Source organism: Cebus imitator, unplaced genomic scaffold (assembly GCF_001604975.1).
Source record: "Cebus imitator isolate Cc_AM_T3 unplaced genomic scaffold, Cebus_imitator-1.0 Scaffold128, whole genome shotgun sequence".
NCBI classification, from domain to species: domain Eukaryota; kingdom Metazoa; phylum Chordata; class Mammalia; order Primates; family Cebidae; genus Cebus; species Cebus imitator.
The window spans coordinates 4,842,898-4,869,789 of record NW_016107443.1 but is presented as its reverse complement, the minus strand read 5'-3'; the positions used below and the strand labels follow the sequence as shown (position 1 = coordinate 4,869,789).

Sequence of the window (26,892 nt, the reverse complement as noted above, 5' to 3'; positions counted from 1 at the left end):
AGAAAAATAGTACAAAATTAACTAAGATTACCAGAATTGATCAAGCAGGAGAAAAAATTAGTGAGCTTGAAGACAGGCTATTTGAAAATACACAGTCTGAAGAGAAAAAAAAAAAAGAATAAGAAAGAATAAAGCACATCTGCAAGATCTAGAAAATAGCCTCAAAGGGCAAATGTAAGAATTACTGAACTTTGAAGGGTGAGGGAGGGAGGGAGAGAGCGAGCGAGCCTGCGCGCACAGTAGAAAGTTTATTCAAAGGAAAAATAACAGAAAACTTCCCAAACCTAGAGAAAGATATCAATATTCAAACACAAGAAGGTTATAGAACACCAAGCAGATTTGACCCAAAGAAGACTACCTCAAGACATTTAATAATCAAACTCCCAAAAGTCAAGGATAAAGAAAGGATCCTATGCGCAGCAAGAGAAAAGAAATAAAATCCAATGGCGCTCCAATACATCTGGCAGCACACTTCTCAGTGGAAACTCTACAGGTGAGGAGAAACTAGTATGACACATTCAAAGTGCTGAAGGAAAGAAACTTTTATCCTAGAATAGTACATACAGCAAAAAGTATCCTTCAAAAACAAAGGAGAAATAAAGACTTTTCCAGACAAATAAAATCTGAGGAAATTTCAAAACCCAACTTGTCCTACAAGAAATGCTAAAGGGAGTTCTTCAATCTGAAAGAAAAGGATGTTAATGAGCAATAAGAAACATTTGAAGGTACAAAACTCACTGGTAATGGTAAGTACACAGAAAAACACAGAGTATTATATGCTGTAATTGTGGTATAGAAACTACACATATCCTGAGTAGAAAGACTTACAGCTGAACCTATAAAAAGTAATAACTACAAAAACTTGTCAAGATATAGACAGTATGAATAGATATAAATAGAAACAATCAAAAGTCAAAAAGCAGGTGCATGAAGTCAATGTATAGAGTTGTTACTAGTTTTTTCTTTGCCTGCTTGTTAGTTTGTTTATGCAATCAGTGTTAAGTTGTCATCAGTTTAAAATAATAGGTTATGTTATTTGCAACATTCATGGTAACCTCAAGTCAAAAAACATACAACAGGTACACACAAGATGAAAAGCAAGAAATTAAAACATGCCACCAGAGAAAATCACCTTCACTAAAAGGAAGACAGGAAAGAAGGAAGAGAAGACAACAAAACAACCAGAAAACAATTAGAAAATGGCAGAAGTAAGTCCTTACTTATCAATAATAGTACTAAATGTGAATAAACTAAACCCTCCAATCAAAAGACATAGAGTGGATGAATGGGTTAAAAGAATAAGACACACTGATCTGCTGCCTACAAGAAATACACTTCACCTACAAACACACATATAGACTGAAAATAAAGGACAGAAAAAGATATTCCATGCCAATGGAAACCAAAAAAGAGCAGGAACTGCTATACTTATATTAAACGAAATGGATTTCAAGACAAAGACTATATATAAAAAGAGAAAAAGAAGATAATTATATAAGATAATTGACAAAGGGGTCAATTCAGCAAGAGGATATAATAATTTCAAATATTTATGTACCCAACAGTGAAGCACCCAGATATACAAAAGAAATATGAGAGCTGAAGAGAGAAAGATATCTTACTACAATAATAGCTGGAGACTTCAACACTCCATTTTCAGCGCTGGACAGATCTTCCAGATAGAAAATCAACAAAGAAACATTGGATTTCACTGGCACTATAAACCAAATGAATCTAATAGATATTTACAAAACATTTCATCCAATGGCTAAAGAACACCCATTCTTCTCCTCAGCACATGGATCATTCTCAAAGATAGACCATATGTTAGGCCACAAAACAAGTCCTAATTTTTTTTAATTGAAATTATATCAAGTATCTGTTCTGACCACAATGGAATAAAACTACAAATCAGCAACAAGGTATTTGGGAAACTGTACAAACACATGGAAATTAAACAATATGCTCCTGAATGATGAGTGGGACAAGAAAGAAACTAACAAGGAATTTTAACATTTCTTGAAACAAATGAAAATGGAAACACAACATACCAAAACCTATGGGATACAGTGAAAGCAATACCAAGAGGAAGGTTTACAGCAATAAGTGCCTACATCAAAAAGTAGAAAAACATCAAATAAACAATAAATCTTAAAGAACTAGAAAACAAAGAGTTAATTAAACCCAAAATGAGTACAACAAAATAAGGAACAAAGCAGAAATAAATAAAATTGAATGAAAAATGACAATATGAAACATTAACAAAAAGTGGTTTTAAGATAAAATCAACAAATCTTAAGCCAGACTAAGAAAAAAAAGAGAGAAGACCCAAATAAATAAAATCAAATATGAAAAGGGAGATATTACAAATAACACCGTAGAAATTTGAAAGATTGTTAGAGGCTGCTATGAGCAACTATATGCCAATAAATTGGAAAACACAGAAGAAATGGATAAATTCCCAGATGGATGCAACCTACCAAGACTGAACTGTGAAGAAATTGAAAACCTGAATAGATCAATGACAAGTAGTGAGATTGAGGCCATCATAAAAAGTCCCCCAGGAAAAAAAAAAAAAATCCCTGGAACCCAATAGCTTTACCTCTGAAATCTACCAAACATTTAAAGAAGAACTACTACCAATACTACTCAAACTATTCAAAAAATATAGAGAAGGGAATACTTCGAAACTCATTCTACGAGGTCAGTATTAACCTGATACCAAAACAAAGCAAAGACACAGCCAAAAAAAAAAGAAAAAGAAAAAGAAAGAAAAGAAAATTAAAGGCTAATATTCCCTGATGAACACTGATGCAAAAATTCTCAACAAAGTACCAGTAAAGTGAATTCAATAACACATTAAAAAAAATCATTTATCATGACTAAGTAGAATTTATCCCAGGGATGTAAGAATGGCTCAGCATACACAAATCAATCAATGTGATACATCGTACCAACAGAATGAAGGACAAAAAACATATGATCATTTAAATTGATGCTAAAAAGCACTTAATAAAATTCAACAATAAAATTTATCATTTTTAGATTAAAAACCCTCAAAAAACCGGGTATAGAGGGAATATGCCTCAACATAATAGCCATATATGACAGAGCCACAGCTAGTATCACACTGAATGGGGGGAAAACTGAAAGCCTTTCCTCTAAGATCTAGACAAGGATGCCTACTTTTACCACTATTATTCAACATAGTACTAGAAGTCCTAGCTAGAGCAATCAGACAACAGAAAGAAAGGGCATCCCATAAAAATGGATGAGTTCATTTCCTTTGCAGGGACATGGATGAATCTGGAAACCATCATTCTCAGCAAACTGACGTAAGAACAGAAAACCCAACACAGCATGTTCTCACTCAAAGGCAGGTGTTGAACAATAAGAACACATGGACACAGGGAGGGGAGAATCACACAATGGGGTCTGTTGTGAGGTGGGGGGCTTGGGGAGGGATAGCAGGGGATGGGGAGATTGGGGAGGGATAACATTGGGAGAAATACCTAATGTAGGGGACAGGGGGATAGAGGCAACAAACCCCCATGGCAAATGTATACCTATTTAACAATCCTGCTAGATCTGCACATGTACCCCAGAAATTAAAGTATAATATATATTTTTTTAAAAAAAGAAATAAAGGGCATCGAAATTAGAAACACAGAAGCCAAATTACCTTTCTTTGTAGACAATATGATCTTATATTTGGAAAAACCTGAAGACTGCACCAAAAAACTATTAAAATGATAAACAAATTGAGTAAAGTTGCAGGATACAAAGTCAACACAAAATTTAGTAGCATTTCTATATTCCAACAGAAAGCAATCTGTAAAAGAAGTAAAGAAAATAATCTCATTTACAATAGCTACAAATAAAATACCTAGGAATAAACAACCAAAGAAGCAGAAGATCTCTACAATGAAAACTATCGACACTGATGCAAGAAATTGAAGAAGACACAAAAAAGTAAAGATATTCCATGTTAATGGATCAGAAGAATCAACACTGTGAAAATGTTCATACTACCCAAAGCAATCTATAGATTCACTGCGGTCCCCATCAAATATCAATGACATTCTTCACAGAAATAGAAAAAAAATCCTAAAATTTATATGGAACCAAAAGAGATCCAGAATAGCCCATGTTATCCTGAGCAAAAACAATAAAACTGAAGGAGTCACATTACTTGACTTCAGATTACACTACAGAGCCATAGTAACCGAAACAGAACGATATTGACATAAAAACAGACACATAGACACAAAGATCTGAACAGACATTTCTCAAATGAAGACATACAAATGGCAGGCAGGTATTTGAAAAGGTACACAACATCAATGATTATCAGAGAAATGCAAATCAAAAATTACAGTGAGATATCATCTTACTCCAGTTAAAATGGCTTTTACTCAAAAGAGGCAAAAACAAATTCTGGTGAGGTTGTTGAGAAAAGAGAACCCTCATACTCTGTTCATGCGAATGTAAATTAATACAACCACTATGAAGAAGAGTTTGGAGGTTCCTCAAACAACTAAAAACAGAGCTACCTTACAGTCCAGCAATCCCACTACTGGGTATATACGTAAAAGAAAGAAAATCAGTACATCAAAGAGACATCTGGACTCCCATGTTTATTGCAGAACTGTTCATAATAGCCAAGATTTGGAAACAACCTGTGTGTTCATCAACAGACAAATGGATAAAGAAAATGTGGTACATATGTATAATGGAGTATTATTAAGCCATAAAAAAATAATGAAATCCTGTAATTTACAACAACATGGATGAAACTAGAAGATATTAAGTGAAATAAGCCAGGCACAGAAAGACAAACCTCACATGTTCTCACTTATTTGTGGGAGCTAAAAATTAAAACAACTGAACTCATGGAGATAGAGAGTAGAATGGGGCTATGAAGGGTACTGGGTCAAGGTAAGTGAGGATGGTTAATGGTTACAAAAATATAGATAGAATGAATAATATCTAGTATTTGATAGCATAACAGGGTGACTAGAGTCCATAATTTATTACAGATTTAAAAATAACTAAAAGTGTATAATTGGATTGTTTGTAACATAAAGAAAGGATAAATGCTAGAGACTACAGATACCCCATTGACCCTGATGTGATTATTACACATTCTGTGCCTGTGTTGAAATATCTTATGTACCTCGTAAATATATACACCTACTATGGACCCACAAAATATTTTTTAAGATTTTTGAATGGCTAACTTAATAGAAAACTAATGAGGAAAACCCAGTCAGAAATTTAAAAGAGAGACCCTGTAACTGAAATAGTAATAGAAGGGCTAAATAAGCACACCACACATCCCTGGCTGACTGGGAAACTAGGCACATGTGCAGGGAAGACCAGTGAGGGCCTAGTGGAAGGTGAAATTGAAGGTGGACTGAAAACTGGCTGTAACTTGGAAGGTGCTCCCAACCCACACACAGAACAACTGGCAGAGGGGGGAAGCCCTATAGTCTCAAGGTGTTTGGGCGCAAGCTCTGACCTGATCACTGACAGAGCACTAAGCTATGTAGACACAGGGACAACCATCAAGAAGTGAGGCTACAAACTAAAAATAATAGTTAAAAAACTGAATGGAGACACAGACAGCTGGATGCAACAGGGAAGGTCTATTCTGCAGTATAAGTTAGGACAGTTACTTTTGTTTTTTTTAAAAAAAAAAAAAAAAAAGCCACAGAGAAATAAATCAGAATCCAGAGTTGCTATAACATATGATCTAAACTGTCATTCACAACAACAAAAGTTATGCAAAAGAAAAACTGTAAAAAGAGAGAGAGAGGGAGAAAAAAAAATCAATAAAAACTAACTCTAGTTAGTTTGAGCCCAGATATTGGATTTAGCAAAGACTTGAAAGTGGCTATTATAGATGACTTCAAAGAATTAAAATAAACTATATTCAAAGAATTAACAGAAAATACAATGACAACGGCTCAATAAAGAATCACAACAGAGAAATACAAACTATAAGAAACAAATGGAAATTCTGGAGTTGTCAGCCATAAAAAGGAATGAAATAATGGCATTTGCAGCAACCTGGATGGAATTGGAGACCATTATTCTAAATGAAGTAACTCAGGAATGGAAAACCAAACATCCTATGCTCTCACTCATAAGAGGGAGCTAAGCTATGAGGACACAAAGGCATAAGAATGATGTACACTATGGAATACCATGCAGCCATAAAAAACGAGTTTGTGTCCTTTACAGGGACATGATGAATCTGGAAACCATCATTCTCAGCAAACTGACACCAGAACAGAAAATCAAACACCGCATGTTCTCACTCATAGGCAGGTGTTGAACAATGAGAACACATGGACACAGGGAGGGGAGCATCACACACTGGGGTCTGTTGGGGGGGACTAGGGGAGGGACAGTGGGAGCTATGGAGTTGGGGAGGGATAACATGGGGAGAAATGCCAGATATAGGTGACGGGGCGATGGAGGCAGCAAACCACCTTGCCACGTATGTACCTATGCAGCAATCCTGCATGATCTGCACATGTACCCCAGAACCTAAAGTGCAATTAAAAAAAAATGCATCTCTAAAAAATAAGTACCCACATTTTCCAGTAATATTTATTAAGAAGTTCATCTCTTTCCTAGTAATATGAGATGTCATCATTATTAGATATTAAAAGTGCCGCATATGCGAAAAAAAAAAAAAAAGAATGATACAACAGCCTTTGGAGACTCGGGGGAAAGAGGGGGAAGGGGTTGAGGAACAAAAGACTGCAGTGTACATGTGCAGTGCTCAGGTGATGGGTGCACTGAAATCTCAGAAATCTCCACTAAAGAACTTACTTATATAACCAACCACCACCTGTTCCCCCAAAAGCTATGGAAATAAAAAGTAAGTTAAAAAATAACACAATTAAAACAAAAAAGGAATTCTGGAGTTGAAGACAGATCAATAGAAATTATCCAATCTGGAGAACAGGAGGGGGAAAAAGCACTAGAAAAGTGGGCCTTAGCAGAACAGAATCCAGTCCCAGGAATCAAAAGCAACAGCAGACAGAACAAAATGTTACCCAAACCTAAGCTGAAGATTTTCTCAGTTGTAAGCCTTTTATTTTCCTGTAAAATGGGGATAATAGTACCTATACCTCACAGAATTCATATGAGGATAAAATGAATTAAAAATTGTAAAGCACTTTCTGGTACAATGTAAACAAATAATAATTGTTAGCTGCTACCATCATCATTGTCACCATCACTGACATTTTGCTAAGGGAAGAAATCATAGCTGGTGGGCCCTGGGCCTAAAAGTTCCTAAGGAAACTCTCCTACCTGTAGGAAAAACTCCTATAGGCAGCTGAGAGGAAGGCAAATAAATCGTAACTGCTATTGGATAAAAACAATATAGCTCTCAGTTCTTTGACAGGCATTACCTCAACAAATATTTTATAGTTGCTTCTGTACATTTACTTTGATGTTTCTAATCATAGTTGTTTAAAAATTATTTATTCCTTTTTACGATCGTCAAAAGTTTCTACATGAATGTAAAATTCCAAAGAAATTTTCCCCTGTATATATATTCATAACTAGATCTAGAAATAACTCTAATGTTTCCATGCTAATAAGCCTTCTCTTGATATGTGTTGATGCTAGAAACTGGGGACTTGTAATTAGACTGAAGATCTGAATCACATAATATAAAAAGTAAGAGTTGGCAAAACATGACACAGATTTTGCTAAAACAAGATAACTTGCAAGCCAGCTACTCTGACTTGAGGGGACTTACAAAGTTTAATCTAAAGAGACTCTACTTCTCACCAATGTATTTATCTATTTAACATTTTTTTAATACTCACTCTGTTTTTGGAACGGCTTTTCTTAGCCAGAAGAAATCAGACTGTGCTAAATACTTGCGAGTTTGAAGGACATTGCCAAAGTAGTCGGATTCTGAAAACTTGATCTGAATAAAACAAACCACAACATCATTGTTCTAAGTAAAGATAAAAGATGGCTCTAAAAAACATCCTTCGGCATAGGAAGGAGCAACTAGCAGAGAAGCTGCAGCATTCACAGCCTCTCTCAGCTGTTATCAGTTAACCCGGAACTCACAAAGCCATGAAATTTACTCTCAGTGATTTTCCTTTAACTCAAGGAGTTCAAAAATCAATATGGTCATTTCTGGATCACAGTGAAAACACAAGAGAAGCTACAGTCATTTACAATACGTTCCATTTCCTTTCTAATTGAAAAATCGACTTTAACCTTTACAAAACATACTATCTTTGGTTTGAAATTTCTTGGCTCACGAGCCCTTGATCTTTTCTAAAATGCATACTTTATTTGTCACATAAGATTTTTTTAGTAACATGCAGTTTAGTTGACTGAAACCTCATTTAGCTTATAGACGATGATTTAGTCAAATAATTCGTAGTTGTTCATAAAGAAAAAAATGAATGTGATTCAGAGACCTATTTTCTATCATAAACACAATGAAGTCACCAGAATAATTTAATTATTAACAGAATGTATCTGTTAACACTCAAAACGTCTCTGGTCACTAAATATTAATGAAATTACAGAGGCAAATCATAGATTATAGCTTGCATGGGAACACAGGAAATTGGTAGCAGCTCACAACAGTGTTGTCTATTCAGATAGGGAAACAGACATTATTGATTTTTTAGTTCCTTTTCTTGTTTTGGAAGGAGAACAGCAGTTTCCATGATAGGCACTCCATCAACAAAACTAGCAATATTTAACCTAGCTATGTATTGTAAATAAGATCTGTGGACCTGTCAATGCAGTAGTTTGTAGTGACCTCCAATGCTTTGGTTTTTAAATGTATTACTATGGAAAATAAGAAAAATACACATTTGAATAAGGAAATAACCAAGAGTAACCAAATTCTTACTAACTGCAATTTTTATAACTTTAATAATTTTTTAAAAGCACATATTAAAATATGCATGTACATGAAACCCACAGGCATTACATTATAAATATGAATGAATATATGCAATTTGATGGTTATAGGCTTGACAGTCACCTATTTGTTGGCCAGTGTCTGGCTCACATTTAGCTCCTTCCTAACACAGAGTGGCTACTCACGTCTGTGGACAAGCTTTTGTTAATGAGTCGTCTTAACAATCTTTCCAGGAGACCAGGCCAAAATATAAAGGAAGGAATCAAATAACCGAAGGGACATGGAGAAAGGCAGAAATAAAAGTATTGATCCCTGGCATCCTCTGTGTTCTGCTTGGCCAACAAATTATAAAGCTATGACTTTAAATTGTCCCTTCCTCAAACTGCTTGGGCGGGGGGAAGAGGGACTGATGAACAAATAGTGGTATATTCACATAATGGAAGGCAATACAACAGTTTAAATGATTGTTCTGTATGCATGGACCTGAAATAATCTTAAAAATTATGCAGAGTGAATAAGATAAGTTATAGCTATGAGAAAATATAAAGTTTTTGAACATGCAAAGCCATACTGTATGCTGTTTAAGGATGCCTACCTATGCAGCAAAAGCATAAAGAAAGGTACAGAAGTAACAGTAGTAAGACTGAACTCAAGGTAGTGTTTATATCCAGGGATGGAGACAGACACAAAGGAAGGAGATTAGATCAAGGAAGAGGACAAAATTTCAAATCCATCCGTTTTATTCATTTAAAATGCATGTGTGTGTGTACAAAGCTAATACGGCTAATGTTTAACACATGTTAAAAATAGATGTGTTCAAATTATTATTTTACATCATGTTCCAACAATTGAAATGCTTCGTAATGAAATCTTTTAATTTTTTTTTTTTTGAGACAGAGTCTTGCTCTGTCACCCAGGTTAGAGTGCAGTGGTGCAATCTCAGCTCACTGCAACCTCTACCTCTCAGGTTCGGGCGATTCTCCTGCCTCAGCCTCCCGAGTAGCTAGGATTACAGACATGCACAACCAAGCCCAGCTAATTTTTATATTTTTAGTAGAGATAGGGTCCTGCCATGTTGGCCAGGCTGGCCTCAAATTCCTGGACTCAAGTGATCCACCCACCTTGGCTTCCAAAAGTGCTGGGATTACAGATGTGGGCCACCGTGCTGACTAAAATCTTATAATTGATTGTATTTTAAGATAAAGGTTTTCAGCCAGGGACAGTGGCTCATGCCTGTAATCCCAGCATTTTGGGAGGCCGAGGTGGGCGGATCACCTGAGGTCGAGAGTTCAAGACCAGCCTGACCAACATGGAGAAACCCCGTCTCTGCAAAAAAATACAGAATTAGCCAGGCATGGTGGTACATGCCTATAATGCCAGCTACTCGGGAGGCTGATGCAGGAGAATTGCTTGAACCCAGGAGGCAGAGGTTGCAGTGAGCCAAGATCGTGCCACTACACTCCAGCTTGGGTAACAAGAGCAAAACGCTGTCTCGAAAAAAAAAAAAGATAAAAATTTTCTTTTAGCCTCAGAAGAAACAGAGTAAGAACCTTGTTATAGAAAGCAACCTTAACTAGCAATCCTAAGGCCTTCCCAGGTCGTATGGTTAAAAGATGTGTCCAATGTTCAATCCTTTGTATTTTTCAGCTTTTGTTCCCAAGATAGCTCTGCCAAAACCTTCAGAATATGATTGTAACTGATAGAAAATTCAGGCATGTTCTTGGGTTCAGAACACATTCTGGAAAATTCTCTTAGAGGAATTTCCTTCAAAAATATTAACTTTTTAAAAATAATATCAGTGGAGTCAGTTTTTACTTTTAGAAAACTTGCTAATTGTGATACTTTCATTACTGTTCCATCTGAAAAAAAAAATCCCTTGACATTCAGGTTAGTCTACAGAAAAACACTAAACAGAAAATCATCTCAAAACTTTCTAAAGGTCCAGGTGCAGTGACTCACACCTGTAATCCCAACACTTTGGGAGGCCAAGGGTGGCAGATCACTTGAGGTCAGCAGTTCGAGACCAGCCTGGCCAACATGGTGCAACCCTGTCTCTACTTAAAATACAAAAAATTAGCCAGTCGTGGTGGCAGGTGCCTGTAATCCTAGCTACTTGGGAGGCAGAGGCAGGAGAATCGCTTGGACCTGGGAGGCAGAAATTGCAGTGAACCGAGATCGCGCCACTGTACTCCAGCCCCTGGGTGATAGAGCGAGATTCTGTCTCAAAAAAAAAGAAAAACAAAACACTTTTTAAAGAAGAAAAGGATCCCAAGTCTAAAAATACTTTAAACAAGGACCTACCAGAACCCTGAACATAATTGTGGGGAGCAAAACTCAGAGGTAACTATTATAATTTGCCATAGCTGATCTACGTTTAGAAAGATAATTTTAAAATCGTTTTCATTATTGAGTTGAGAATATTTCTTCTTTCTTAGCCTGGTTTAATTGATCTATTCCATTTATTTAAAGGAAATCACAAGCAACAGAGGACAGGTCTTACTTTTTTCCTTGAGACAGGTTAAGTGTTTGGGGGTAGGCAGGGGCCAGTCACTGTTATTCACATATGATAGATGGGAAACAGGGCTAAAGAGATTATGAAATCTGGCAAAGCTACACTGTCATTTGGCTCTGACTTCAGTGTTATTTTCACTGGTCTTAAATAAGTGAACCAACGATTCAAGGACAAAGTAAGACTGTGGATGGGAGTAGATGCAGTGATTAAATAAATCATGATACAACTTTCTTGAAATACTATACAGCTGTTAAAATAATGGTAACAGGCTATAAAAGACAGTAACAACAATATGTTAACTGTAAAGATTGGCATACGAAATTATATATGAACATCAATTACAGCTGTATAGAAATAGAGAAAAACAAATTAAACTGTAACCGAAGTATGTATTATGTAGTAATATTATGAGTGCATTTTCTCTGTTTCCCACATTTTCTGCCAAAACCTTCAGAATATGATTGCAACTGATAGAAAATTCAGGTATGTTCTTGGGCTCAGAACACTTTCTGGGAAATTTGCTCACAGGAATTTCCTTCAAAAATATTAACCTTCAAAAAATAGTATCAATGATATCAGTTTTACTTTTAGAAGACTTGCTAATTGTAATAATATTTTGATAATTTTAAATATTTCAAAAGGCCCTTGAATAAGAAAAAGAATTGAAGTCCAGCAACTATTGGGAAAGTTCTGTTTGTTATAGAAGTTGAAACAAGAAGGAATTCACATGAATATTTTCAAGCCTCTTGTAATCTCCAAAATGAAAAAATTAAATTCAGCAAGGGACAATACTTGGCTCAAAAGCCTCTTGTCCTTTCAATTACTGGAAAAAGTCTAGGTCAAGTTGATGATGACTTTCAATCAATTCCATCTCCTGACTTTCAATTGTGTGACCTTTGGGGAATTAATTGGGACTCTTGTGTCATTTCCTAGCTACAGCTGTCCCAATCATAAAATTCAGGAGGACCTACATTTCTCTTCTTGAATATCCTATTCCAGATCCACAGACTAAATGGAAGAATAAAGTTATTACCACCACCACCTCTCCAAAGACGGGGAACCTATAATAAGGGCAGAACAGGGAAATGTGTTCAGCTTCTCTGTAGGACAAGTACATGTTTATAAGACACTACATAGGAATGCAAATGATCCGTAGTATAGGCCTCAGGCTACATGTAAAAATAAGCAGATGAAAAATACTGAAGCACTAATTGTGATACTTTCCCTACTGTGCCAGTAGGAAGTGTAAATTCTAGGACACCCTTCATTTAATTTAAATCCATTTAAAGATACTCAGAGATATATCCAAATATCTATTAGAAAGATTTTATGCTAGGCACCCAAAGGATTTTCTGAATAGTTAATGGAATCCATATTTTATATCTACATCTTCCCTTCTTCAAACAGCAAAGCAATATGCAAGATCGGTGTGTTTAGATGGCTTTGCCCAAAAGTAATGTGTGTATATATGTGTAGGCATACTTATTACGTTGGAGTAAAAGTAACTGCGGTTTTTGGCATTAAAAGTAATGGCAAAAACCACAATTCCTTTTGCACCAACCTAATATACAGGGGTGATGTTCAAAATGTTTAATAATCCTTGTATACAGTGTACGATGGAAGATGCAATTCCCACAGACAGCTATGTGAAGGTGGGTGTGAGGGAGTTAAAGCCAGCACTCTAGCACTGGAACCAGATGTCCCATCTCCACACTGGGCCTGGTCTTGGTCTGCTCTGGCGAGTGGAGCCGTCTGGATGAAGGCCAGCGTGAGAGAATTACAGACGCCTGGCTGGAAGTTTGGGGCACACCAGGGTGCCCCACTTCCAATGCTCACTCTTAGCTCTCCAGTGCCATGATGGCCAGGGGTCCCCTGAGAGAGTTGAGTGCAATGTTTTGTGTTTTTTAACAAATAGAAAGAGGCCAGGCATGGTGGCTCATGCCTATAATCCCAGCACTTTGGGAGGCTGAGGCGGGTGGATCATGAGGCCAGCAGTTCAAGACCAGCCTGGCCAATATGGTGAAACCCCATCTCTACTAAAAATACAAAAAAAATTAGCTGGGCATGGTGGCATGAGCCTGTAGTCCCAGCTGCTCGGGAGGCTGAGGCAGGAGAATTGCGTGAACCCGGGGGAAAGAGGTTGCATTGAGCCAAGATTGCACTACTCCAGCCTGGGTGACAGAGCAAGGCTCCGTCTCAAAAAAAAAATAGTAAAGAATTATTTTAGTATTTTAACAACCTTCTTCTGCAGCATTCCAGCATTCCATCTGAATATCACCTTACTCTTGCACAGTGGCACTCTCGGCCATGTACACACACACACACACACACGAGTGATTCACTGGCCAAAGCAAACCAGACCCATCCCAGAGAATCTTACATAGGTTCGCATATCTACATATCCCTGTATGCACATTTATATGTATGTATGTGTGTATCACTCACCAGAAACTTTGGCCTCTGAAAAATTTTTCATTTCCAATTCTCCTAAGTAAACAGAGGCCAGCCATGATTCTGACTTTAGTCCTTACTGCAATTCTCCATGGGCTTTCACAAGAATAAGTAATGTCCTGAATTGTGCTGGTTATTCTCCTATAGTCTCTCAGCTGCATGCTGACACTTTCACTTTGGTCCGTAATGCTGGAGACTGGAAATCTGAAAACTGTTTCCCAAACTCCTTTGCCAATTAGCTTCCTGCAAATAGGAGGCACTAGAGGAAATCAGCCGGTCGCAGGAAGGGAAGGGTGCTGTGTTGCCGCTCTCATTCTCTCTCCCCGTCCACTCCCTCCCTTTTCTTTTTCTGGCAATGTCTCTGGAAGAATCTTTAGTCTCTCCTCCGAAGCTCAGCTCTGGAGTGGCAGCTCTCCTCTACTGTCCTAAGTGGCAGTACCATCACCTCCTCCTTTCTGTGACCCTAGGCACAGGAGCAGCAGCTGCTTTCTAAAGTTAATAATCTGTGGTTTATCTCATTTTCCCTCTTCTTGCCTTCCAACATATTTCCTGTATTAAATTCCCTGTTTAAACTATCTAGTGTGCTTTTGCTTTCCTGGCTAATATTACAGTATTTCCAAAATTGGTATAAACTCACTGCTTGAATCTATTTCTACTGAGTCAATGAAATGGAATACTTTAGTAGGCTGATTTGAAAATGGTCTGATGCCTAACCAGTAGGCTTTCCCGCATGTTGATGGGGGTTCAAATAATGGGCATTTTATTTTTTCTTGCTGTTTTCCAAAACTACAGGATTGTTGTTCAGAAATGCTTTGCTGAGTACCTCAGCTTATCTTGTCATCCTTAAAGAAAAAAAATTCTGATTCTTTGCAAATTTACCTCTTAATTCTGTCTCATTTGCTTGTATTTCCACGAGCCCAACTTCAATTTTCAACATTTCTCCTTGACCTTCGTCTGATCCATCACCTAATCTCGCTCTTCTTTCCTTCTGCATTCGTGCCTGATGAATCATGTCTCCACCTGTCTCAAGTGCAGCATGCTGTTTTTCATTTGTAACAGCCTCTCATGCTTAGAGCTCATATTACCAGAAATTTCTCATAGGTTCTATAGCAGTCCTTATCTACATGTTTCTTTTTTTAATTGCATTTTAGGTTTTGGAGTACATGTGAAGAACATGCAAGATTGTTGCATAGGAACACACATGACAGCGTGATTTGCTGCCTTCCTCCCCTTCACCTATATCTGGCGTTTCTCCCCAGTTATGTCTCCCCAACTCCCCACCCCCAGCTGTCCCTCCCCTATTTCCCCCCAACATCTACATGTTTCTTAACACTGAAAACACAGTCCCATTGTGTACCAGGGATACTTTAGTCCTTTTGCTATTGCCTTCAGTGACAATATTACAATCATATCATCCTTTACCTATTTTTAGGGTGGGTTTTATTCATTTTCTCTATTAGTGATATGATTTGGCTCTGTGGGAAGCACAGGAGTAGCACACCTGTTACTCCTGTGCCTAGGGTCACAGAAGGGAGGAGGTGATAGTACCATCACTTAGGAGAGTAGAGAAGACTGTCACTCAGAAAAAGAAAAGGGCATGGGTAGAGGGAGAGAGAAAGTGAGAGAGCGGAAACACAGTACCCAAATCTCATCTCGAATTATAATCCCTCTGTTTCGAGGGAGGGGTCTGTAATCCCCATATGTCAAGGGAAGAAGGTGATTGAATCATGGGGACAGTTTCCCCCATGCTGTTCTCGTGATAGTGAGTTCTCATGAGATCTGATGGTTTTAAAAGTAGCAGTTTTTTCCTGAACTCTCACTCTTCCCTCCTGCCACCTTCTGAAGAAGGTGCCTGTTTCCCCTTTGCTTTCCGCCATGATTGTAAGTTTCCTGAGGCCTCCCTAGCCGTGTGGAACTATGAGTCAATTAAACCTCTTTCCTCTATAAATTATCCAGTCTCGGGTATTTCTTTATAGCAGCATGAAAATGGACTGATACAATCAGTTTCTGAATACAAATGTCTTTTTATTTCATGTAACCTGGAATTTATCCACTGCCAGTTTTTTAAACTTTTATAACTCTTGGGTGTAATTGTGTCTGCTTTGGCAATGAGTCAGATGAAAGCCATTTCTTCACAGAAGTGATTAAAAATCTTGACGTGTAATGGCTTCAGTTGGGGCCCCAGAGAAACAAAGAAGCATACCCGATATGACATCCTGTTTGTCATCTGGTTTCTTTTCACAAAACGTATTGCATTCAATGGGTCCTGCATTCAATGTGGGGCTCTGAACCCAGACAGCAACAGACTGCCAACAAAACTTGATTAAATACTGTGAGTAAACCTTAAGTGCTACCTTACTCGATTAAAGCTTGAGACTGCTCCATCTGTATAGCCTTTTAAATCAATTTGAGGGACCTAAACACTGCATGAGTTAATTCATGAGGACTTTTCTAAACCAAAATAGTCCACTATCATAAGTGTGAGTTGAAGATGTCACAGCTAACACTTATATTTGTGCTGACTGTATGTTAGGGATGGTTCTAAAACACTTTAAATGTGTTAATTTATTTGATCCTCCCAGAAATCCTATATGGGAGGCATTAGTATCACCTTCATTCTTCAGATAAAGAAAGGCACAGAGAGGATACATAACGTACCCTAGGTAACACTGTAGTACATGGTAGACTGGGGTTTTTACTCCAGGCACTTTGACTTCAGGGTCCTTAGTTATAACTTCTACACCAAACTGTCTCTCAAACCTTGTCATCCACACCCTGACTCAGCATATGTACCAATCATATGGAGTTATCCATGTTCTCCTGCTAAGGTACTTTGTGCACTGGTGATGCTCTTCTTAGTAGCAATACCAGTTTAACCTGTGGTTTACCTCATTTTCCCTTTTCTTGCCTTCCAACCTATTTCCTGTATTAAATTTCCTGTTTAAAATACCTAGTGTGCTTTTTACTTTCCTGGCTGATATAGTGATATTTTCAAAATTGGTAGAAATTCACGCTTGAGTCTATTTCCATTAAGGATCAATGAAATGGAGTATTTTATAAGGCAGATTTGAAAATGGACCACAAATGACGATATTGATCTGCAGAGCTACCCGTTATAGGGAGTAGGCTGTAATCTGTGCCAGAGTATTATGTCAGGTGTTTTTACATGTATGTAAGCTCATCTAATCTTCCCAACAATACTAAGACTTGGTTATTATTTCCAGTAGGCAGATAAGTAAAGGGAGGCTAACTGAAGTTAAGTAACCTACACAGGATGAAACAACTAGTAAGTGAAAGAAGCAGAATTCAAACCCAGGCCCATGACACTAGAACCTGTACCCTTAACTGTTTGATAGCATGGCCTTCCCTCTGCTCTTCTTCCTACAGCTCTCGTCACATTGCCCCCACCAAGTCTCCACCCTGACTCCTCTGTTCCTCCAGCACAGCTGCCTAAAAAGGACCCTTAAGAACCCCTTTTCTGATTACAAGCAGAGCTTCCTGATCCCAGATTTCAGTCCTGACTCTGAAACTCTGTGTGGAACTGAGGAGATAACTTAAATTATTTGAGTCTCTCTATCCTTTTCTGCAAAGTGGGAATGAACATCATCTATTTCACAGAATCACTGAAGGAATTAAAAGATAATGAACATGAATATGTCAAGTGCTTCAATATTTTCAGTTATGATAATAAAATGGGGTTTTCAGCATCATCAAAACAGTGCATAATAAGACAGACTGTCTGGGTTTTAGGATGCTATGAGGCATAATTATTTGCTTCCAGATCAACTGGATCAATATTTTGGAAGGCTGTATCTTAGAGCCCAATGGAGGAAGACTCTAATTAATGCTTTCTCTCACTTTTGAATGTTCCTGTAAAATTCTGATGGTCATCTACAAAGCTGGGATTGCTTTCAGATATGCCACTTGTTGAACCACAATTTCAGGAAAGAGCTATACCTCAGAACTATAGGTACTTAAAGAATTACAAAAGACTATGTTTTCAAGAAAATCTAGTGAATGGTAAAAACGTTTTTTTAATGAGGAAGAAAAATCATTTATCAGAATTATTTGTAGGAGAGGAAATAACAGTGGTTGTGATTAGAAAGGCCTGTAATTAATAGACCTCCTGGAAAATACATGTCCCAAAATATTGGAATAAAAAAGAATTATGGCTATTTTTCATCAGTAACTTACTGCAAATACACAGTCCAATTCACAATAAATTATACAGTCATATGTATATGCACTTAATTTTCCAAAACACTCATAAAGTTCAATGAAGTTAACTCTCAGCAGGCAGATTTATTATTATTCATTTAATATGAATGAAGTAAATAAAAAGTGTTTAACAACAAACATGATGCATTTGCCATTAGAACATGCCCACTAATTGTAAAATACTCAAATTGCTTAATTCTTTCTTTTATGATCAAATTAGGCCAAACCCAAGTCCACTTTGTTTTATGGTACCCACTTAGCTACACATCATTTCTGCCACTTCCTTTATTTTGAATCTGCCCTAAATCTTGTGATCTCTCTGGCATATTCAGGCTCCTATCTAGCCAAAGAATTAATCAAATGTTGGTGTTTTCTGGCATCACCAGTTTTAATTGCTTGGACTTGGGTTAGTTGAAAGGCACAAGGCCAGTAAAACTTGCCAGAAAAAAAAAGTACGGTAAATTTAGCACTTACTGTTTTGAGGTCTTCATTAACATGGGTGTCATTCATTATAAACTCTGGATAGCCAACTTTTGCCAAAACAGCTCTCGCCTATAAAAAGGAAAAAGAAAAATAATGTCAGAGTTTCAGCACTTAAATCATTAATAATCACAAGATGTAGGAATGTGCCCTTCATCTGAAAACTCCATTTACCTGAATATATACTATGTGCAAGCCACAATGAAGGGCAAAAATATATAGATATATATTGAGAGACCTCAGTATACTAAAAATGTAGTGAATGTAGCAAATAACTGTCTAGCACAATGTAAACAAAATAAAAATTTTAATAGAACTAGACAATATTGTTATCAACCTCCAAAGCAGAGACTATTTCTTCACGGAGAAAGCGCTTAATGGAGAAGGTGACTGAATCATGTCTTAGAGAATGGTTAGGATTTCAAAATGTAGAGCTGGAAGAACATTTCAGGGGAAGAAATGGGACAAAGACGGGGCAAATATATATGCAAACCATATATCTGATAAAGGGTTAATATCCAAAATATATTTAAAACTGAACTCAATAACAAGAAAGCAAATAACCTGGTTAAAAAATGGGGAAAGGAGACTGGACACACTTGTTCATGCCTGTAATCCCAGAGCTTTGGGAGGCTGAAGCAGGAGGACTGCTTGAAGCCAGGAATTCAAGACCAGCCTGGGCAACACGGCGGGACTCTGTCTCTACAAAAATAAAAATTAAAAAAAAGTAAGCTAGGCATGGTGGCACATGCCTGTAGTTCCAATTACTTGGGAGGCTAAGGCAGGAGGATCACTCTACCTGGGAGGTAGAGGCTGCAGTGAACTATGATCACGCCACTGCACTGCAGCCTGGGTGACAGAACAAGACCCTGTCTCAAAAAAAAAAATTAAAAAGGGAAAATAATGAGAAAATACATTTCTTAAAAGAAGACATACAAATGGTCAACGGGTATTTTTTTTAATGATCCACATCATTACTCATCAGGGAAATAAAAATTAAAAACACAATGAGATATTACCTATCACCAGTTGGAATGGCTATTATCGCCAAGACAAGACATAAGAAGTGTTGGCAAGGATGTGGAGAAAAGGGAACTCTTGTGCACTGCTGATAGCAAAATAATTTGGTACAGTCAATATGAAAAACACTATGGAGTTTCCTCTAAAAAGTAAAAATATAACTACCATATGAAGCAGTAATCCTACTTCTGGGTATATATCCAAAGGAAATGAAATCAGTATGCTAAAGAGATATCAGTGCCTCCATATTCATGGAAGCACTATTCAAAATAGCCAAGATATGGAATTAACCCAAATGTCTAACAACAGAGGAATGGATTAAAAATGTAGTATCTATACACAATGGAATACTATTCAGCTTTTAAAAAGGAGAAACTCCTGTCATTTGTGACAACGTGGATGAACCTGAAGGACTTCATGCTAAGTGAAATAAGCCAGGCACAGAAAGGCAAATACTACATGATCTCATTCATGTGGAATTTTAAACAGTCAAACTCATAGAAGGAGAGAGTAGGATGGTGGTTACCAGGGGTGGAGGAATGGGGCTGCGGAGTTGGTCAAAAGACAACAAAATTTCAGTTACATAAGAGGAATAAGTTTAGGAGATGTATTGTACAACATAGTGACTACACTTCATAACAATGTACTGCACACTTGAAAATGGCTAAAGGAGTAGATTTTAAATGTTCTTAGCACAAACATGATAAACATATGAGGTGATGGATATGTTAATAGGCCCATTCTCTTATATATACATGTATCAAAACATGTTGTACATCATATATATAATTTTGTCAGTTTAAATATATTAAAAGAAAACTACAAGGAGACAGGAGACACACATGATATGGCATATTGGAGAGAGGGCGAGTAATTTAATGTAGCTGGACTATAAGTACATGAGGATAGAGAGGAGAAAATAATGCCGGAAAACTGGCCTGGGGTCAGATCACAGGGGTTCCTGAATGCCACGCAACAAACGTATATTTTATTTTACAGCCAAGAGAGAGGTAAATATGTTTAGCATGGGAATAAAAGGAGATGAGTCATGCCTCAGGAAGATTACCTTTGCAACATTGTGAAAGATGGCCAGGATGCCAGAAAGATGAGAGGCAGTGGTCTAAAATAATTCAAGATCCAGCATAATGTCATAACTATCATTTAGATAGACAATGGTACAAATTATCCTGTATGCTTTATAACAGAGAGGGAATAAATAAAGGAAAAATAAACTTAGGCACATATAAGGAACCTCAAGAGCAGAGATTGGCAAAATATGTTCCCTGGGCCAAACCCAGCCACCCTACCCCTGTTTTTATAAATAAGGTTTCATTGGAACATAGCCACACTCATTCATTAATCTGTCATCTATGGCTAGTTCTGCATTACAGTTGTGGAGCTGAATAATTGGGTCAGACACCTTGGGGCCCACAAAGCCTCAAATGTTTTATCTGGCCGTTTCTAGAAAAAGTTTGTCAATCCTTGTTTTAGAGAAACTTTACAGTTCCGTGTGAAAATTTCTCTTTCCCTTCCCCAGATTCTGAGTTTCATAAAAGCAAAAGAGAAGTTTACAACTACATTTTAAGCACATTGTCAGGGATTTGATCAGGTCCCCTGGGATCCCTTTTATAACTTCTGTACATCCCTCTAGCATCTATGTTTTTTCTTTTCTAACGGCCAAAACCTGAAACTTTTTGAAGGCCACCCCTTTCTGTCTTGCTTCTCCCATTCCTTTACTGGTTTCTCTTGGGAGTACTCATTTAATAAATCACTTACACAGGAATTCTCATTTCCAGATCTGCCTCCAGATGACCCAACCTAAGACCAAGGCAACCCCAAACGGGTTAGTTTTATTCCAGCAAAGCCACAAAGCAAAACCAGTGACTTTGGACACTGTTCTTGGTAATGAGTTCTTTCCTTTAGTCCCTTTCAGTTTTCCTCACTCAAGAAATAAACAGAATAAGGTAGTACACTTTCCTTATCTTCCTTGAGATAATTCAAATATTAAGTATGAGCAGAATCCTGAAACTCAAGACTTAGGATTTTACAAGGGCCATAGGACATAGTCATAATGGGTTTTGCTATTTCAGAGACTCAAATATAGCACAGATCGAATTATACCTTCAAAACCCTGTGAGTTACACACACTAAATGCCTGATGTCCAGACAGCAGATTACTAGAGGTTACAGCTCTACCTCCAACACCAGACTATGTGATATGTCTGTAGGTTACCTCATTCTGAGATTATTCTATTATTTCTTGCATTGTATTTAATTTTGCACTATATTTTATCAGCTCACCATAAGTCATATGCATAACTATAGCAAGTAAAGAATTCCAGATAGTTTTGAAGAAAGAAAGAAGGAAAGAAAGAGAGAGAAAGAAAGAAAGAACAAAGAAAGAAAGAAAGAAAGAAAGAAAGAGAGAGAGAGAGAGAGAAAGAAAGAAAGAAAGAAAGAAAGACAGACAGACAGACGTTGTAGTGGCGGGGGGGCAGGTGGGGAAGAGAAAGGGCAAGGGCAAGGGCAAGGGCAAAGGCAGGCAGGCGAGAGATAGATATACCAGCTGAGTCATCCATGATTGTTTCCTGAAGACTGGTCTTTGCAGAGCATGCTGGTGAATTATGCACTGTTTTTTAAACCTCGTCTCATTTCTGGGACCCCCCACTGCACTACAGAGCCTCACAGAATATATTACCTTCTGCACCATCTATGCAGGTTACTGAATCCTTATTTATTATTTATTTAGCATCACCATGACTTAAGAAAATCAGGACAGATACAAAGAATCCCTATTTACCTCCCAAAGATACATAACTAGAATAAGGTGATAATACTAGTAGCAACATTACCAACATCTGAATAGAGGGTTCTTCTTCCCAAAATTGCTATATACGCATGCCTCTATTCAGACTCAAATGTTTTTTTTTCTGCCACAGACTTCGTTGTCAATTTCTCATCATCGTACTCCACCCCATTCTACATTTTTCCCTAAGAAGCTTCAGAACTACGTCTTGCAATATCCCATGGGTCCAGGTTAGACTGCCAATGAGAAACACTCATAGACAATTCCAAAGGCAGAAGTGAAGATACCATTTATTTGCTGTTGGTGGCCATATACAGACATGTGGGCATATAACCCTTAGCCAGCAACTGCCAAGCATTCTCCTGAGAAAGACCTCTTTGGTGGGCAGGCCACAGAGATCATTGGCAGACTCTGACCTTCACCCGCTAGCCCTCTGAATGGTTGCCTTAGCCTCCAATTCTCTGTATTTAAAAATGTCATGCTGGTTGATATACTTGGAAGAGTGTCTGTATTCCAGAATGAACCCTTAGTAAGGCAAACAGTGATCACAACCCTTTTTAATTTTTTCAGAATGAGAGAAGTGAAGCAGCAATAGTTTGGTGACTTGAAAGGCAAAGTATTACTTAGTCAGGGCTGAAATTAATTACCCTATGCTTACATGGACAAAAAGGAAAGGCAAGTCTCACTATAAATGCTGAAAGCGCAGTGATATAAATATTTAACAGATTGCATATTATATCCTGCAAGAAATATTTCCTAGGCTGCTTGTGGCTGATCAAAAACTCCAGGGCTTTCCATACCCAGTGCATGCATTTTCATGCTTTATTCATACAGATATCTGGAGAGAAGCTGCACCTGACAGCTGGACATCCTTCCTTATTAGAGGAGGTTTAAGCAGCTGCTGATCTTCACTACCTCTCTGACTTTCGACAGAGTACCTAACTTTTTGAAATAAACACTGCCCAATGTCTAGCTAACATCTATTCTGCCTTTCTTCTCTTACTAGCAGGACTCTAATTCTGCTCAGGATGACAACGGATGCAATAACAACAACAACAAAAATAGCTGTGTTGCCCAGCTTCCTTTACAACTATGGGATGAGATTTGGGCCAATGACATATAAGAAAAATTTCTTGTTGCACTTGGAATAATCCATTTTAAAAGGGGACAGACGGAACAGCATTTACTTTCTGCCTTTAGTCCAGGGTTTCCCAACACTTTGGGCCGAATAATTTTTGTTGTGGGGGTTGCCCTGTAAAGTGCAGGATATTTAGCAGCATCTTTGCCTTCTACAAATTAGATACCAGGAGCAAACCTCCACCCACGTGATGACAACAAAAATATCTCCATGCTTTCCAAATGTACCCTAGTGGCAAAATCACCTCCAGTTGAGAACTACTGCTTTAGCTTTTCCTCTTCCTCCTTTCTGGAATGCTGATGCAATGCTAGAGGCAGAGCAGCCATCCAGTAATCACAAGGCAACAAATATAAGGAAAAAATCTACATACTGAAGATGGTGGGATAAAAAGCTGATGGTATTTGAAGCCCAGCATGTTAGACCTGGACTGCCTCCCTCTTTCCCCTTTACAACACACAGAAAATAAACTTCTTATTTGTTTGAGGCATTATGTGTCATGTTTTCCATTAGCTAATATAATCCTAACACGATCTCTTTTACATCAGATATTGTTTCAGAAAAAATTACTAAAAATTAATACCTACTTCATAGCGCTGTCTGCAAGAGCTCAGGATGACACTGCATGTAAAACACTTTTTTATCCCTTGGTCCAGAGTACACGATGAGCAAATGTTAGTTGTAGACTACACGAAGAAAGCAGAAACACGACTTCTTCCAAGGATTTAAGGTAGCTGTTGTGTGTCTGTTTGGAGGGTCTTTCAGAGGAGTCCAGGTCATCTTACACCCCCCAATCAAATACCTGAAACCCCTGAGAAATAATGTGACTCTCTTTATTCATAGGTCCAGTTTCAGAAGGCCACACTTATGATGAGAGAAAAAATAATGAGAAAAGAAATGCTTAGAGAGAAAAACTATTGAGGCAACCCTCTTATCAATGGAAGACACATCTACAAGCTTCTTAAAGCATGGTGGGAGATTTTCCTAGCAAAGCCAGACTCTGCATATGAGTCAGAAGAATCCAGGCTATTCGCAGCCCCCACAAAAGTTGGAGGACTCTTTTGAAAGCCACTATTGGCACACCTCTGAAAACAGACACAAGAAACACTACCAAATCTAACCCTAGAAAAGATCAGCTGGACGCATTCGCTCATGCCTGTAATCCCAGCACTTTGGGAAGCTGAGGCAGGTGGATCACCTGAGGTCAGGAATTTGAGACCAGCCTGACCAACATGGAGACACCCCATCTCTACTAAAACTATGAAATTAGCCAGGCGTGGTGGCTCATGCCTGTAATCCCAGCTACTTGGGAGGCCGAGACAGGAGAATTGCTTGAACTGGGGAGGCAGAGGTTGCAGTGAGCCAGATCGCACCATTGCACTCCAGCCTGGGTAACAAGAGAGAGAGGGAGGGAGGGAGGGAGGGAGGGAGGGAGGGAGGGGAGAGAGGGAGAGGAGAAAGAGAAGGAAAGAAAGAAAAGAAAAAGAAAAGAAAGAAACAGAAGATCAAAGATATGGGTTGCCTTTAGCACTTGCCATCTTAGTTTCTGCCTTCTGCCTCTTTCCCTCTTTTCTATCTGTTCCTTTCAACACCTAACAGGTCCTATGTGTTCATACCACTTGCAATACCATCGTACCCTAATTGGGCTTTCCTTAGCAATACTCTGTGCTCCAGAGACATCTCCCCCTTACCTTCTCATCCATCAAAACTATTAATCTTTCAAGGCAGCTAATCCACTAGTTGCCACTGGGGCCTCAAACTAGTTTATAATAGAATGTAAGTGACTAACAGCAATCTAATATATTTACTCTGGAGAAATACTTTTATTTAAAAGAGTAGTTTCTTAGCCAAAGGAATAAATACAATCGAATGAGAGGTTTTGTAGCTGAGAGAATCTTTAATACTATTCAAATTCAACCAATAGCCTATTCCACCTAATCACCATTGCGTTCTCCACAGGTAACATAGCAAGTGATCAACTCAATAAATATTAATTCATATAATGAATAATTTGACAAACCCACTCTGATCAATGTCATTAATAGTATCAGAAAATATAAAAGGCTGTATTTTACCTTTAACCTTTTAATGTAAGAGGATTAACATATGATCATAAACATCACTCAATGCTGTTCACACCAAGGTACGTTTCTCTAGGGTTTTTGCTGTTGTTGTCTTGAGACAGAGTCTCATAATGCAATCCGGGCTGGAGTGCAGTGGCACAATCTCAGCTCATTGCAACCTCTGACTCCCAGGTTCAAGCAATTCTTGTGCCTCAGCCTACCAAGTAGGTGAGATCACAGGCATGTGCACAGTGCTCAGCTAACATCAAGGTATATTTCCACATTAACTGATCTTACCACAGGAGAAAAAAATGGGGGGAGGGGAATGAGAGATTTTGTGAGAACATAGAAAACCTTCTGGAAAATGAAGCAATGAAATCCATTGTAATTAATTTTTTTTTTAAGACATCTTACTCTATCGCCCAGGCTGGAGTATAGTGGCACAATCTCTACTCACTGCAAATTATGCCTCCCAGGTTCAAGTGTCTTCTGCCTCAGCCTCCTGAGTAAGTGGGATTACAGGCATCTACCACAACACTTGGCTAATTTTTTGTATTTTTAGTGGAAACGGGATTTCACCATGCTGGCCAGGCTGGTCTTGAACTCCTGACCTCAGGTGATCCACCCATCTCACCCTCCCAAAGTGCTGGGATTACAGGCGTGAGCCACTGCGCCCAGCCTGAACATGCTTTCTCTTGCTTGCCTGCTGCCGTGAAAGACGTGACTTTGCTCTTCCTTTGCCTTGCACCATGATTGTGAGGACTCCCTAGCCATGTGGAAGTATGAGTCAGTTAAACCTCTTTCCTTTATAAATTACCCAGTCTCCGGTATGTCTTTATTAGCAGCATGAGAACAGACTAATACACTTACTGAACTTAAAATCTAGGCTCAAGTTACTAGCAATGCCTGAATTTTCTGACTCTCTCTGTTTCTCAGTTTCCTCAACTGTAGAATATGGATACATTTAGTTCTAATACCAATAAAGTGAAACAGAGAGTTGAGAAGTAGTATTCAGATAATAAAGGAATTTTGAAGTTTGCCTTACCCATATCAGGAGTAAGCAAACTTTTTCTGTAAAGGGCCAGTTAGTAAATACTTTAGGCTTCGCAGCCCGTATGGCCTCTGCACAACTACTCAGCTCTGTCACTGTACCTGGGAAAGCAGAGACAAGCTAGAACAACACATAAATGAATGGCTGTAACTCTGTTTCAATAAAACTTTATAGACACAGAAATTGAATCTCATACAACTTTCACATATCTTAATATATTCCTCCTTTGATTGTTT

General features: G+C 38.1%; 1 protein-coding gene across 1 annotated transcript in view; it reads right to left on the bottom strand.

The window, feature by feature from the left end:
* Nucleotides 1–26,892, bottom strand: part of PHEX (phosphate regulating endopeptidase homolog X-linked) — a 218,083-nt gene that overhangs the window by 61,129 nt on the left and 130,062 nt on the right. The window contains exons 13-14 of the mRNA XM_017540697.2: nt 18,576–18,653; nt 7,854–7,957 (exon numbers count right to left, since the gene is read on the bottom strand). Of these exons, the coding sequence (XP_017396186.1) occupies nt 7,854–7,957; nt 18,576–18,653 (182 nt within the window). The remainder of the gene's footprint in view (nt 1–7,853; nt 7,958–18,575; nt 18,654–26,892) is intronic.